This window comes from Epinephelus moara, chromosome 8 (assembly GCF_006386435.1).
Source record: "Epinephelus moara isolate mb chromosome 8, YSFRI_EMoa_1.0, whole genome shotgun sequence".
Classification (NCBI taxonomy): Eukaryota; Metazoa; Chordata; class Actinopteri; order Perciformes; family Serranidae; genus Epinephelus; species Epinephelus moara.
In genome coordinates this window covers 879,537-895,600 of record NC_065513.1, presented here as the reverse complement: position 1 = coordinate 895,600, position 16,064 = coordinate 879,537, and the positions used below count along the sequence as shown (strand labels likewise).

At 41.9% G+C, this 16,064-nt stretch overlaps 1 protein-coding gene across 3 annotated transcripts in view; it reads right to left on the bottom strand.

Annotated features, from left to right (window-relative positions):
* Nucleotides 1-2,387: 2,387 nt before the first annotated feature.
* LOC126393891 (microtubule-associated protein futsch-like) overlaps nucleotides 2,388-16,064 on the bottom strand; it is a 97,460-nt gene continuing 83,783 nt past the window's right edge. For 2 of the 3 annotated variants that reach the window (XM_050050295.1, XM_050050296.1), the window contains exon 11: nucleotides 2,389-16,003. In XM_050050295.1, the coding sequence (XP_049906252.1) occupies nucleotides 5,528-16,003 (10,476 nt within the window). In that variant the 3' untranslated portion in view covers nucleotides 2,389-5,527. Of the gene's footprint in view, nucleotides 16,004-16,064 lie in introns of all 3 variants that reach the window. The other variant, XM_050050297.1, reaches the window with a different exon arrangement.

Genomic DNA, 16,064 nt, shown 5'->3' with positions numbered 1-16,064 from the left:
GCCTCACAGGGCTTTACAGCATACAACATCCCTCTGTCCTTAGGACCCTCACAGCGGATAAGGAAAAACTCCCCAAAAAAACCCCTTTAACAGGGGGAAAAAACGGCAACAGTAAAGGCAACAGTGGTGCCAGTGGTACTCGGCGCACTCGGGGCTGTGACCCCCAAACTTGGAGAGAGGCTCCAGCAGATTCCAAGTACAACATCTGAGGTCTCTGTCCAGAACAGCGCAGTCCAAGGAACAGCTAAGATACTGCGCAGAAACCTCAAACTCCCAGGCCTCTGGTAGAGCCCTCTGATTTTTTACATGTCCACAACACATGAATGATCATTACCACAATATGTGCTTCAAATATTGCTGACCCGCCATTTTTCTTTTAATATCACATACACTTCTCAGTTTTTGAAATTGTCCCATTCTAATGCTATTTCTCAAGACTCTGATAGGACATCCAGCTGGGTCTCAACGTCTGTGATTTCATAAATGATTTGATTGATGTGTGGAGGTTTCAATCTGTAATAAGTATTTTATTTATCATGTCACAAGTCATATTCTAGAATTGATTACATTCTTATATCATCATCTTCGTATAAATGTATGTCTGCACCCAATGTAAATTTACTCCTGTAATTTCCCATAGACCCTGTAGATGGCGCTTCAGTTCACAACTTTTTACACTCCACAGGTCATGTGGGAAGTTTTTAAGTGTTTTCTTAGAGGAAATTACATCTGTTTTTTTTTATCATCCTTGAAGCATGGGATAAAAGATTCTCTGACCCAGAGGGTCTACAGACCCTTCTACAGAAAAAGATCTCAGAATCTTACAAAATTGAGGGTAGAATACAACTCCATCCTTAGCAAAAGCAGAAATCATTTCACACCACAGAATGCAGAGATACTACTATAAAAAAGTATGTAAATATATAGATATGATGTAGACCCCACAAGCTCCTGGCCTTAAGGCTGAATTAATGTGAGTCTAAATCATACATAGCTGTTATTACAAATGAGACTGGCCAGACTCTAAATTACATATTGGTGGGGACACATATCAGTGTGCAGGAAATTTTAAGTGTTTAACACTTTATTTCCTGCATTCACGTGATTTTTCTGCACCAATTTATGGTGGAAATGTCTTTTTTATGCAAAGAAAAATGCAAAATTCAGGTGATAGATGATGTTTCAAAAATATAAAAATAGGCAATAATAGGATATAATGCAGTAAGGCTCTCAGGCATTCTGTATGGCTTTCAAATATTTTTGTCCCGGGCATATCGGCTTTTATCATTTTATGTTATCTCTGCTGAGTCAGCACACCTGTGGGCAGAGTTGACTATTGTTTGGGGAAGGAACCTCATTCAAATTGCAAGTGTCACACATATACATCAATAATAAATTAATTCATTTTAATTCATTCATGAACCCCATACAACTGAATAGCTCACGTGGTTCAGCAAGATTTCTGCTCATGTTCAAACCTGTCCTCACATTCAGTTCAAAGTCTTTTAACCTATTTAAAGTTTACATGAAGTCTGTCGCTGAGAGAATTTGGTAGGAATAACATTTTGAGGTGGAGAAGGTTTAAGAGGATTTAAAGAGTCACCCCATAGTTACATTGTAACTATGTGATAAGTGGAAGAAAAACATTGATTAAAGAGCACACACGTCCTAAAAGAGCTCAGCATTTTTGATATTCTAATGTTTTTTTGTAGGTGGAAGTATGCAAAAGGAGTAGTAAACTGAAAACATACAGAAGTGAGAGAATTCCACAGTAGTGTGAATGCTGAATCAACATTCATATTAAAAATCTGAAAAAAAGCTTAATATTTAATAAAGTATAAGTGGTAGAAAAAGGCTTCGTCTTTGAATGGTTTCTGTGGCTGAAAGTGTGCAGAAGCATCAGACAGCCAATTATTCTTATGGAATCGTAAGAATAATTATAGCTGCTACGCAGCGATGGGTCGGGTCCGGGCATTTTTAGGCAATTCTGAGCAACAAGCAGAAGAATTGGAAGACATTTAGCAACACAATCTGCCTTTCGCATCAGCTGAGGCCTTGAACTCACAACCTCTGAGACTAAGAATCAATTTCTATCTCACTGAGCTAATTAATCAGTGGCAATTCATGTGTAGCTTCACAAATTGACTAAGCCAGACGTGCAGGTTTAGCAGCCGTCCATGCATGGAAAAGCAGATTTCAAACCACTGTAAAAAATTCAGTTATCGAAACAAAAATCTGAAAATACACATATTGCATCTAGACAGCATGGAGACGTTGGTAATTTATTTTAACAATGATTGATTTGCTTCATAAGTGAAAAACTGATGTTTAACTAGTTGAGCTATGCAAAGTGAGAAGCCTCAGATGGTTTCACACTGAAGTATTGACACTGGATCTTTGTGCAAAGTTTGGTTTATTTTCAAGCATGAGAAGGCAGATTTTCTAGCAGAAAAAGGACTTGAAGATGCTACACAGTGATCAGTCACGCTCAGGCAATTTTAAGCAATAAGCTGGAGCACAAGAAGATGATTGCATTACAATGCGAATTCTGCACCAGTTGAGGCTCGAACCCACAACCTCTGGAACCTAAGACGGTCATCTACCGCTCTGAGATAATTGGCAAATAGCAACTCAACAGTGGCTTCACAAATTGACTAAGCCATTCACTGTTGTGTAGGAAAGCAGCCATCCGTCCATGGAAAGGCAGATTTGAAACCACTGTAAAAAATTCAGTTATTAAGACAAAAATCTGAAAATACACATATTGCATTTAGACAGCATGGAGATGTTGGTAATTTGTTTGTAACAATGAATGATTTGCTCCATAAGTGAAAAACTGATGTTTAAAATTGCCATTTTTACATTGACTCCAATTGTTCACATTAGTGCAAAATTCAAAATGCTGTCAAAAATTCAGTTTTTGAGACAAAATTCTGAAATTTGCCAAACATCATCTACCATGACTCTAGAATTTTGTCATTTTTTTTCATGAACATTGAAGATTTATTTAGCAAGAATTTGCATGTATATGTTTACAGTACCGTTTACAGTCAAACATTGTGATGCACTGTAGGGTCAATTTTTGATAAATCAAAAATCTGAGAAACTTAGTTTTTGTAGGACAGTCTGAAGATGCTCTGTAGGAAGTTTGGTGTCAACTGAGCACAAATTGTGGGAGGAGATAGGTTTAAGAAGTTTTACAGTTTTTGAAGAAAAAAAAACAGTGATGAACTTCATAATTTTTAATAGGTTGTATAAATGTACAAAAGTTTCTTCAGTATTGGGGCTACAGTTTGATGAAAGTTGTGAAGTTGTAGCACGTATGGTTGATTTGTTATGAATTTTCAAAGTTTTGAACTTTAGACGCTTGCTGTAGCGCCACCATCAGGACTATTGGCTTGAGTTTACAGCTGAGGATATCTGGCATGAGACTGGACCTTTGTGCAAAGTTTGGTGAGTTTTCACCCATGGGAAGTATGATTTCCTTGGAAGAAGAAAGAAGAAAGAAGAAAAATAATACCTAGGATTACAATAGTGTCCTGGCAGCTTAACTGCCCAGACCCTAATAATAAAAAATAAAGATCTGACGAACATTCAGCATTCACATTGATGAAAATGGCAAATTAATAATATTTAGTAAGTGATGTGTGTCATGGATTGAACACTAAAATTAAGTGAAACTCAATGTTATGTCAAGTTAATCAATAAAACAACACTTGGAATATGACCTTTAAAAACTTTATTTGCCACCATTTCAGTTCATGGAAAAATAATTTTGCAGCTAAAAATGAGTTCATGACCTTAATTGGCATCTGCTATTTAGCACAAATACAAGTGTGACACATCAAAGTTTTACATCACACTGCTAAATAAATGTTAGCTTCCAAATGATACAACTAACAAAATCAACACTCAAACTACCACTGATGAGACAATGTATAATGTTGACTAAATGATACCACATTAGTGAAAACAACATAAACATGACTGAGGACATTGACTCCATGATGGCCTTTCTACAGGGTATGAAGCTCAAGTTCACAGTTAGTCAAAGGTGTAACACGAGGTGATTACATATTAGATCGAGCTGCATGTTAAAATCTCTACATGTTAAATGTATATAAAAAGAGAACATGCTAACATTAAGACCTGAGTTCTGTTGATAGTTGCAAAGAAAGAGTATGTTTTGGTAATAATTTTTATATCAAAGTACACAAATAATTTAAAAAAAAATGCAGCCTTTACAAACTGACTTGTTCCTTGGAATAAGCATTTCATAAATTCTTTGTAATTCTAATTGGACCTTGTTGCATATTGCTAATTAAGATCATACAAAGACCTGCAGTTGAGAGATCTGTTGCATTACAAAATGCAAACTAGATATTCACATTTTCGATGAAATATAAAAAAATATTTACAATATAAAAATAGTAATTCCCATATGTGAGAATCCTCAGTTGAAATCCAAATTATGGCTTTTTAAGGAACAGTCAAAAGAAATCCAATGTGGTCCCATTAGATTTTGTTATCTCTTTGATCAAACTTGGTGTTTTACCACAAAATATACTTGATGTTCACATACAAACTGGGAAAAGGCAAAAACACTTGACAAAAATTCAAATCACTGAGTATAGATAAGTAAGTATGTCACACCTGTGACAAGTGTGCAGAGAATCAGAGGTCTTTTAAAGCCACATTGTGTAGAATTTGTTTGTCTTGAGTCTTTCGAGTGATCGTGGTGGCATCGTTTTTTGTTTGTAGATAAATGAGACATACTGGTGAAAAAAAATGTGACCCACAGTGTCCCCGGGTGTAAAGGGGGAAGTTTAAAACTATATTTTGAGATTGCACTTTAAAGAATGAAATAGTAGTGTGTTTTCTCGATACTTTTTTTTTTAACTTAATTCAAAAGCATCAGTTCCTGCTCAATGCATGAGTGCCTGAAGTTCATCTTTTGTTCCTATATTTTTAGATCGTAGACAGTGTATTTAAAGCAAGAATATGTGACTTATGCACAGCAGCCAATGTGGTCACAAGCCCTAACAGTAAAAAGATATTGCTATTTGTCATTTCTAGCCATTTACCCTTTGCAGGGCCATGGGGCACAGGAGCCTATTGCAGCTTGCACTGATCGAGGTGGGGTACCCCTGGAAAGGTCTGTCACCATTTATGGGATAAGGGTAAATGCTACAGCTTAGTGCAACAGTAGCTAAAGTAGAAAAGAGTCATTAAGTCAATGACCTGACTCAGTAATACCAGTTACACAGTTGCATCTACCACTAGCCAATGTTACCCATCATAACCTACTGGACAGACCAAAACTTAAGAGCATATCTAGCATGAAACACATACTAATGGAGGTAACATTGCAAAAGTGATAGTCTACCTTTAAATCAAGATGAAAAATGTACAAAAGTTTGTATGTCTACACTGTGAGCCTGCACAATACAAAAGCTTGCAGTAAAACATCAGGTATGAACACAACTACATACATTTTATGTGAGTCAATCATAGCATTGAGAACATCCTAATCTCTGCTGAGACGCTTAGATTTGCGAGTTGCTGTTACCTCAGTGCTTTTTCTCTTCTGAGCAAATTGAGCATTCTCTTCTTCATCAGACAAAGACTCCTCTGCTGTTTGAACTTTAGCACTGCACCTTCTGGATTTTGGCTGGGGTGTGACTATTACTGAAGAAACTGACCTCCCTCTTAAAACTCTCTTTCCAATCACTATAGGCTCTAATTCTTCCTTTGACATATTCTGCTCATTGTCTACATCCTTTTGACTTATACCTGCTGTCTCTACCTCTCTATCTCTATCTAAGTTGTCGAGCTTCTCTTTCGGTTCATCTGCATAAAATTTAGCTTTCTTGTTGTCTTTGTTGTCATCTGATTCCTCCTCAGTGGCTGCCTCAGTCTCACGTTGCTCATCTGCCTCCCCTTTTTCACTGGAGTCCACTCTTGGCCTTTTTCGTACGGATCTTGAAGGTGAATCATTAGTTACCTCATGATCTTGCTCTTCTTCGGGGTCTTCTTCCTGCTGCTGAGTCTCCACTTCTTGGTCTTTCTGTCTTTTGGATCTTCGTGATGATGTGGCAGGTGAAGTTTTTATTTTGCTCCTCAGACCTCTTGTTGTTATGGCTGGAGCCTCTTCTGGCACCACAGATGCATTGCCTACTAATTCCTCTTCTTCAGTAAGGGCAGTGTCAGATCCCACTTCAGTAGCATCAGTAATTTTTTCTATGACTGTGGTTTCCTCTTCCTCAGATGAGTTAGTCTCTTCTACCTCAGCTGATGAAATCTGGACTGTGTGAGCACTGATGTCATCAACATCTTTATCACTTTTGTCCTCCTCTTCAAGCACTGCTGCTTCCTCTGTTGACGCATCTTTCATCTGTTCTGCATCTCCTATGGCAAATTCTTCCCCAGCTGCACTCTCAACTTCATCTTCCTCGTCTTTGTCTTTCTCCATTTCCACACTCTTTTCCTCTTCCTCTACCTCCTCCCCTTTCTCCTCAGGCAATCCCTGTCGTGTCTCTTCTTCCTCTCCTCCAGTCTCTCCAGCAAGAGGAGTTTCTTCTTCTCCTTCTTCCTCTGTCTGACACTGTGTGTGGGCTCTTTTGGATTTTGGTCTAGCTGTGGCAGCAGCAGACCTCCCTCCCTTCCTCAAAATTCTTGTTTCTACTGCCAGCTCAACTTCTTCTGTGCTTTTCTCAACAGCTGTCTCTTCTTGCTCATCATCTTGTCCTTTTCTGGTTTTGCTTCTTGTGATTCTCACTGTCTTTTCACCACTTCTCAGAACTCCTGTTACAACAGTTGGTGCTTCTTCCTCATCAGTAACCATTCCCTTGTCTGCATTAGGTGTCTCTTCAGCCCTTTCCCCAACAGAAACCAATTCCTGTCCCTCTGCACATGTCTCTGATACAGCAGACTGTTCCTCTTTCACTGTCTCTTGCTCTGTGACCGATTCCTGTGCCACAGCTTCTAGCTTTTCCATCTCAACTTCTGGCTGTGTATTTTCTTCTGCCTGAGCTAACTGAGTGGTCTTTTCTTCATCAGACAAAGACTCCTCTGCTTTTTGAACTTTGGCACTGCGCCTTCTGGATTTTGGCTGGGGTGTGACTGTTACTGAAGGCAGTGACCTCCCTCTTAAAACTCTCTTTCCAATCACTATAGGCTCTACTTCTTCCTTTGACATATTCTGCTCATTGTCCTCATCCTTTTGACTTATACCTATTGTCTCTACCTCTCTATGTCTATCTAAGTTGTCTAGCTTCTCTTTTGGTTCATCTGCAGAAGATTTAACTTTCTTGTTGTCTTTGTCGTCATCTGATTCCTCCTTGTCAGTGGTTGCCTCAGTCTCACGTTGCTCATCCACCTCCCCTTTTTCACTGGAGTCCACTCTTGGCCTTTTTTGTACAGATCTTGGAGGTGAATCATTAGTTACCTCATCGTCTTGTTCTTCTTCAAAGTTTTCTTCTTCCTGCTGCTGAGTCTCCACTACTTCTTGGTCTTTCTGTCTTTTGGATCGTGGTGGTGTGGCAAGTGAAGTTTTTATTTTGCTCCTAAGAACTCTTGTTGTTATGGCTGGGGCCTCTTCTTCTGGCACCACAGATGCATCGCCTACTAATTCCTCTTCTTCAGTAATGGCAGTGTCAGATCCCACTTCAGTAGCAGCAGTGGGTTTTTCTAGGACTGTGGTTTCCTCTTCCTCAGCTGAGTTAGTCTCTCCTACCTCACCTGGTGAAATCTGGACTGTGTGAGTACTGATGTCATCAACAGCTTTCACACTGTTGTCCTCCTCTTCAAGCGCTGCTGCTTCCTCTGCTGATGCATCTTTCATCTGTTTTGCATCTCCGACAGCCGATTCTCCCCCGAACGCCCTCTCAACTTCATCTTCCACATCTTTGTCTTTCTCCATTTCCACACCCCTTTCCTCTTCCTCTACCTCCTCCCCTTTCTCCTCAGACGATCCCTGTCGTGTCTCTCCTTCCTCTCCTCCAGTCTCTTCAGCAGGAGGGGTTTCTTCTTCTCCTTCTTCCTCTGTCTGACACTGTGTGCAGGCTCTTTTGGATTTTGGTCTAGCTGTGGAAGCAGCAGACCTCCTTCCCTTCCTCAAAATTCTTGTTTCTACTGCCAGCCCTTCTGTGCTTTTCTCAACAGCTGACTCTTCTTGCTCATCATCTTGTCTTTTTGCGGTTTTGCTTCTTGTGGTTCTCACTGTCTTTTCACCACTTCTACGAACTACTGTTTCAACAGGTAGTGCTTCTGCCTTATCAGTAACCATTTCCTTGTCTGTATTAGGTGTCTCTTCAGCCCTTTCCCCAACAGAAACCAAGTCCTGTCCCTCTGCACATGTCTCTGATGCAGCAGACTGTTCCTCTTCCACTGTCTCTTGCTCTGTGACTGATTCCTGTACCACAGCATCTACCTTTTCCATCTCAACTTCTAGCTCTGTATTTTCTTCCGTCTGAGCTAACTGCATGTTCTTTTCTTCATCAGACAAAGACTCCTCTGCTGTTTGAGCTTTAGCACTGCGCCTTCTGGATTTTGGCTGAGGTGTGATTATTACTGCAGCAACTGTCCTCCCTCTTAAAACTCTCTTTCCAATCATTATAGGCTCCACCTCTTCCTCTGACATTTCCTGCTCATTGTCCTCATCCTTTTGACTTATACCTGCTGTCTCTACCTCTCTATCTGTATACAAATTGTCTAGCTTCTCTTTTGGTTCATCTGCAGAAGATTTAGCTTTCTTGTTGTCTTTGTCATCATCTGATTCCTCCTTCTCAGTGGCTGCCTCAGTCTCACTTTGCTCATCTGCCTCCCCTTTTTCACTGGAGTCCACTCTTGGCCTTTTTTGTACAGATCTTGAAGGTGAATCATTAGTTACCTCATAATCTTGTTCTTCTTCAGGGTCTTCTTCTTCCTGCTGCTGAGTCTCCACTACTCCTTGGTCTTTCTGTCTTTTGGATCTTCGTGATGGTGTGACAGGTGAAGTTTTTATTTTGCTCCTAGGAGCTCTTGTTGTTGTGGCTGGGGCCTCTTCTTCTGGCACCTCAGATGCATCGCCTACTATTTCTTCTTCTTCAGTAAGGGCAGTCTCAGATCCCACTTCAGTAGCATCAGTAACTTTTTCTATGACTGTGGTTTCCTCTTCCTCAGCTGATGAAATCTGGACTGTGTGAGTATTCATGTCATCAACATCTTTATCACTTTTATCCTCCTCTTCAAGCACTGCTACTTCCTCTGTTGAGGCATCTTTCATCTGCGCTGCATCTCCTATGGCAAATTCTTCCCCAGCTGCACTCTCAACTTCTTCATCTTCCACATCTTTGTCTTTCTCCATTTCCACACCCCTTTCCTCTTCCTCTACCTCCTCCCCTTTGTCCTCAGGCAATCCCTGTCGTGTCTCTCCTTCCTCTCCTCCAGTCTCTTCAGCAGGAGGAGTTTCTTCTTCTCCTTCTTCCTCTGTCTGACACTGTGTGCAGGCTCTTTTGGATTTAAGTCTAGCTGTGGCAGCAGCAGACCTCCTTCCCTTCCTCAAAATTCTTGTTTCTACTGCCAGCTCATCCTCTTCTGTGCTTTTCTCAACAGCTGTCTCTTCTTGCTCATCTTTTCGTCTTTTTGTGGTTTTGCGTCTTGTGTCTCTCACTGTCTTTTCACCACTTCTCAGAACTCTTTCAGTAACTGTTGCTTCCTCCTTCTCAGACACATTGTTTGCCTTGTCATCCTTTGCTGTCAACACTGTCTCTTGTGTACTTACTCCAGCTGCACTTTCCACTTCCTTCAATGCAGAGGTCAACTGTTCCCCCTCTACTGTATCTTGTGTTGGGACTGCTTCCTCTGCAACATCAGGGGCCTTTCCCTCATCAGCATGCTGTCCAGCTGAAGCCCCTGTTTCCTTATTTCCAGCTGTCTCAGTGCTGTTGACTTGTTCCTCCTCTTGTTGTATGACAGCTTCCTCTGCCAAAGTATTCTCTTTGTCCATGCCCATTTCTGCTTCTATATGTTCTACTTGTTCAGTTACATCTCTTTCTTTAAGTTTCTCTTTCTTCTCCTGATCAATCACCTGCTGTTGTTTCTCTTCTTCCACTCTCTCCTCAACTGCTGTAGATTTCTCTCCTCCCTCTACTACTTCCTCTCTTTCCTGGAGCTGCTTGTGGGTTCTTTTTGTTGCACATTTTTGTGTGACAGGCCTAAACATCCTTCCCCTCCTCAGAACCCTTATTTGAACTGTTTGAACTTTCTGAATTGTTGAAGCCTCCTTTGCTAGTTCACCTTTTTTCTGTCCGCTTCTTGCTAATTTGGTACTTGGTGTGGCTTTGACTGCTTGCTTTTTACTTCTACATGTTCTAGTTTCGGTGATTATAGGCTCCTGCTCATCATTAATACTTTTAGCCTCCTCTTCTTTAGCTGTCTCCTCAGCTATCCCCTCCCCTGTATCTTTTGTTGTGACTGCTTCCACATCATCCTGAAATTCGTCCTCTTCCACTATCACCTTCTCCAGCTCATTTTTTTCTGTTCCCAAAGGGAACCCAGTAACTTTCTCCTCTGCCGCTCTTTCTTCTTTCTGCTCCTCTTCTGCGTTAGTGGCAGTCTTTTGTACAGAACCCCCCAGCCTGGCAGCTGCTGTTACTTCCTTAATGTCATGATGTTTTTTTTGCACATCCACTAAAACCACAGTCAGTCTTTGGAGATCAGAAAGCTTGGGTGCCATTTCTTCACTCTGTTGATCCTCTGCTGAATGCGTTGCCTCTTCTTTACTAGGTGAAAGTACAGTGGACTCCGTAGCTAGTTCGGGTAATGGTGTGTCAGTCTCTCCTTGTACTAACTCATCTGCATCAGCTGCGTCTCCAGCTGTGTTCTCTTCATCTTCAGTAATTTCCATCGTTCCCTTTTCTGACACTACTTTTCTCACTTCTACAGGAACAAATTCTTCATTCTCCATCTCTGTTTTATCCTCCTCTGGGACCTTCCCCTCATCCGCTTCTGTTGGTGGCTCTTTGAGTGATCCCAGCCTTGCCTCTTCTTCTTCCACTACCCCTGCTTCCTCACCTGATTCCTTCAATCCGTCTTCCTCTTTCTTGAGTTGTTCGTGTATTCCGCAAACAGACTTCCTTCCCCCTCTCAAAATTCTTGTTTCTGCTGGAGGTCCATTTCCATCAGTGCTCTTTTCTGCAGATGCCCCCCCCTCCTTCATTTCATCTTGTTGTTTTTTGCTTTGTCTGGACTTGTTTTTTGGTGAAGCTTTGGACATCTTTTGACCACTTCTCAGAGATCTGGTGACAGCATCTGGCAGTAGCTCCATTTCCTCATGCCCCATGGCTGGTTTCCTTTCATCACATTCTTCACCTGAAGCCTCCACCTCCTTTTCAGCAAATGTTTTGAATATACTTTCTAATTGCTCTTCCACTCCATCTTGTGCTTTCATTGCTACTGCTTTCCCATCCTCCATATCTATTTCTGGTTCTAAGTCTTCCACTCTTTCAGTGGCAGCTTCCTCCTCAAACTTTTCTACTATCTCATCTTTGTCCTCCATCTCTTTATCTGTCTTTTCTATAGCTGGTTCTACAGCCTCATCTTCTTCTACCCTTGTTTTGTTGACACTTTGAGTTTTCTCTTCTACATTTTGCCCTCCTTCCTGGATTTGTTTGCAGCTTCTTCTGGATTTGCCTTTTTGTGTGTCAGAAGCAGATATCCTGCCACTCCTCAGTCTTCTCGTTGTCACTGCTAGTTGTTCTTCCCTGTTGTTGTTGTCTTCTTCTTGTGCATCACCTTGCTTTCTTCTTCTGGTGCTTTTGCGTTTTGGTGTAGCTTTGCTTGGTTTTGTTTGACGCTTCAGAGCTCTGGTTTCAACAACTGATTCTTCTTCTTCTTCTTCTTCTTCTTCTTCTTCTTCTGAGCTCATTGCTTTATCTACCTCAGCTGGTGGAAGATTCCCTTCAGCATCATCTCCTGCTGGAATGTCTGCTTCTCTACATATCTCAGAAACTGCAGACTGCTTCTTCTCCACTGGAACTATTACTATAACTGCATCCTTATCCACAGATTCCATCTCTTCTTCCACCTCATCAGTGCCTGTTTCTACTTCATCCATCTCATTTTTAGTTATACCCTCACCTGTGTTGTCTTCCTCCTTTTGCTGGTCACTTCTACTTGTTGATTCACAGCTTGATTCAACTGTTTTTTTTTCAGTAACCAGTGCTTCCTCTGCTTCCCTCATTTCCTCATCCACATCAGCAGATTCATCCTTTTCTTTTTCAGAATTGTCTTCTTCAAGCTCTTCCTTCTTGGAAGTCGCTGTCTCTACAGTTGCCTCTACAGATTTTTCTTTAATGTTATCCTGTTTATCTCCATTCTCCTCTTCCTGTTGCTTTTCTGAAGCAGCATGCACTCTGGCAACTGGTGTTTCTTCTGCCTCCTTTACACTAAGATGATGACAGGTTGTTTTTATGTCTACTAAGATAATAGTGGCTTTCTGGAGCTTGGGGATTTCAGAGCCAATGTCCTTTTCCTGAGGCTCTCCAGCTGCTGATGCATCAGCCTCACCTAGAACTGTATCAGGTATGACTGCTTCTAAAGTAGCAGCCACAGTATCAGGCTCTTGTATCACATCACCCGCCACACCAGTGACAATGGCAGTGTCTGATCCCACATCAGGAGCAACAGTGGGTTTTTCAAGAACCGTGGTTTCCTCTTCCTCAGCTGAGTTAGTCTCTCCTACCTCAGCTGGTGAAATCTGTACTGTGTCAGTACTGATCTCATCAACATCTCTGTCACTGTTGTCCTCCTCTTCAAGCACTGCTGCTTCCTCTGTTGAGGCATCTTTCATCTGCTCTGCATCTCCTATGGCAAATTCTCCCCCAGCTGTACTCTCAACTTCATCTTCCACATCTTTGTCTTTCTCCATTTCCACACTCTCTTCCTCTACCTCCTCCCGTTTCTCCTCAGGCAATTTCTGCCATGTCTCTCCTTCCTCTCTTCCAGTCTCTTCAGCAGGATGACTTTCTTCTTCTCCTTCTTCCTCTGTCTGACACTGTGTGCGGGCTCTTTTGGATTTATGTTTAGCTGTGGCAGCAGCAGACCTCCTTCCCCTCCTAAAAAATCTTGTTTCTACTGCCAGCTCACCTTCTTCTGTGCTTTTCTCAACAGCCGACTGTTTTTGCTCATCATCTTGTCTTTTTGTGGTTTTGCTTCTTGTGGTTCTCACTGTCTTTTCACCACTTCTACAAACTACTGTTTCAACAGGTGGTGCTTCTGCCTTATCAGTAACCATTCCCTTGTCTGCATTAGGTGTCTTTTCAGAACTTTCTCCAACAGAAGCCACTTCCTGTCCCTCTGCACATGTCTCTGATACAGCAGACTGTTCCTCTTTCACTGTCTCTTGCTCTGTGACCGATTCCTGTGCCACAGCTTCTAGCTTTTCCATCTCAACTTCTGGCTGTGTATTTTCTTCTGCCTGAGCTAACTGAGTGCTCATTTCTTCATCAGACAAAGACTCCTCTGCTTTTTGAGCTCTTGCCCTGTGCCTTCTGGATTTTGGCTGGGGTGTGACTGTTACTGAAGGCAGTGACCTCCCTCTTAAAACTCTCTTTCCAATCACTATAGGCTCCACCTCTTCCTCTGACATATTCTGCTCATTGTCCTCATCCTTTTGACTTATACCAGTTGTCTCTACCTCATTATCTATATCTAAATTGTCTAGCTTCTCTTTCGGTTCATCTGCAGAAAATTTTGCTTTCTTGTTGTCTTTGTCATCATCTGATTCCTCCTTGTCAGTGGCTGCCTCAGTCTCACCTTGCTCATCCACTTCCCCTTTTACACTTGAGTCCATTCTTGGCCTTTGTCGTACAGATCTTGGAGGTGAATCATTAGTTAACTCATGATGTTGTTCTTCAGGATTTTCCTCTTCCTGTTGCTGAGTCTCCACAACTCCTTGGTCTTTCTGTCTTTTGGATTGTGATGGTGTGGCAGGTGAAGTTTTTATTTTGCTCCTATGAGCTCTTGTTATGGCTGGGGCTTCTTCTTCTGGCACCACAGATGCATCTCCTACTAGTTCCTCTTCTTCAGTGATGGCAGTGTCTGATCCCACTTCAGTAGCAGCAGTAGGTATTTCTAGAACTGTGGTTTGCCTTTCCTTAGCTGAGTTCCTCTCTTCTACCTCAGCTGGTGAAATCTGGACTGTGTGAGTACTGATCTCATCAACAGCTTTTACACTGTTGTCCTCCTCTTCAAGCACTGCTGCTTCCTCTGCTGAGACATCTTTCATCTGCTCTGTGTCACCTATGGCAGATTCTTCCCCGGCCACCCTCTCAACTTCATCTTCCACATCTTTGTCTTTCTCCATTTCCACACTCTTTTCTTCTTCCCCTACCCCCTCCCCTTTCTCCTCAGACAATTCCTGCCCTGTCTCTTCTTCCTCTCTTTCAGTCTCTTCAGTTTTTTCTTCTCCTTCTTCCTCTGTCTGACACTGTGTGTGGGCTATTTTAAGTCTAGCTGTGGCAGCAGCAGAACACCCTCCCTTCCTGAAGACACTGACTGACTCTTTCTCCTTTTCTGCTTCTCCCTCAGTCTCTTCCATTTCTTGTACTTCCTTGGTTCCTTCCACATTTACCTCAGTTGAAGGTATAACATCCTCTGCTGTCTTCTGTGTCTGTGGAATTTGACTTTTTTTCAAAACAGTTGTTTCCTCTATTGATATATCTTCTTCTGTTTTGTCAGCAGTCTCCTCTTGTTCATCCTTGTGGTGTTCATCCATCTGTTTGTCTGTCGGTTGTTCATCTGCTTTCTCTTCACCAGCAGAACCTCCTGTTTCCAGGTCAGCTTCATCTGTGTGCTCTGCCTTTTGTTTCTGATGTCTTTTGCTTTGTCTTGTGGGCTGAGGTTTGGGAGTGACTTTAAGTCTGCCTGTCAAGGCTCTCTTCTGTGCAACAGGGGGCTCCTGTATCTCATCATCAGAGACATCTTGTTTATCCCCTATCACTGATGTTTCTACCTTCTCGCCTTTTTGTATTTTCTGAGATTCATCTGTAACTTTTTCATCCTCATTTTCCTTTGTCAACGCAGTTTCTGCTATATTGGGAAGCTCTGTGGAACATCCCTTCACTACAGTGTCTTCCACCCCAGGCTGATGTTGTTTCTTTGCCTGCCCTTCATTTGCTAGTTGTTCATCTTTGAGCTGTTGCTTTTCTTCTGTTAATTCTTCCACATCAACTACATCCCTTTTTACAGAGGTCATTTCTTCTTGCTCTCTCTCAATTACAGCTGACTCTTCCACTACATCAGTTGTGGAAACTTCATTCTCGTCTGCCACTTCATTGGCCTCTTTCTCTAGTTCTTCACTTACTTTCTGGCTGCAGCAGGAATTTTTGCGTTTAGGTGTGGGGGTCTTTGTAACAGTTCTTCCTCTCAAAATTAAGTCTCCACCCTGGACTGTAGATTCCTCCTTTAACCCCTCCCGTAGCTTGTGCTGCCGCTTAGATCTCCGTCTGGGGGTTTCACTCTGTACAGTTTTTATGGCCTTTACAACAGTTCTCCTTGTTTTTCCAGTTCTTCCAGCTTCACCATCCTCTGATATTGCATATGTTAACAGACTCACCTCATGTTGTGTAACTTTTTTTTCTAACTTTTCACCAGTGTCCCCAATTTGAGTTTTCTCTCCTACTTTGTCCAGAGTTTCTGCTCCCTTGTGTACCTCCAAAACCTCTTCAGAAACGACTAGCACTGCAGTGTCTTCTTTCCGATACTCTTTCTCTGCTTCCTCAATTTCTGATGCCACATTCTCAACTGTTATCTGTGAGCCACGGGATGTGTTGGTCAGATCCTGTGGGGTATCATTTTCTACTTGTGGCTCTTCAGTCATAGGTGCTAATGTAACATCAGCTTCCTCTAGGTCTTGTGGGGCTAAGACAGTGGCTGGTTGGTCCAACACGCGAACTGTTTCTTCAGGTACAGTATCAACTGCATCCTCTCCTTGTCCTTCAGGAGCCACACTGATCATACCCTAAAATAAACAAAATAATTAATATACAAGTTGCTGTGCTGGTCATGTAGACAAACATGCA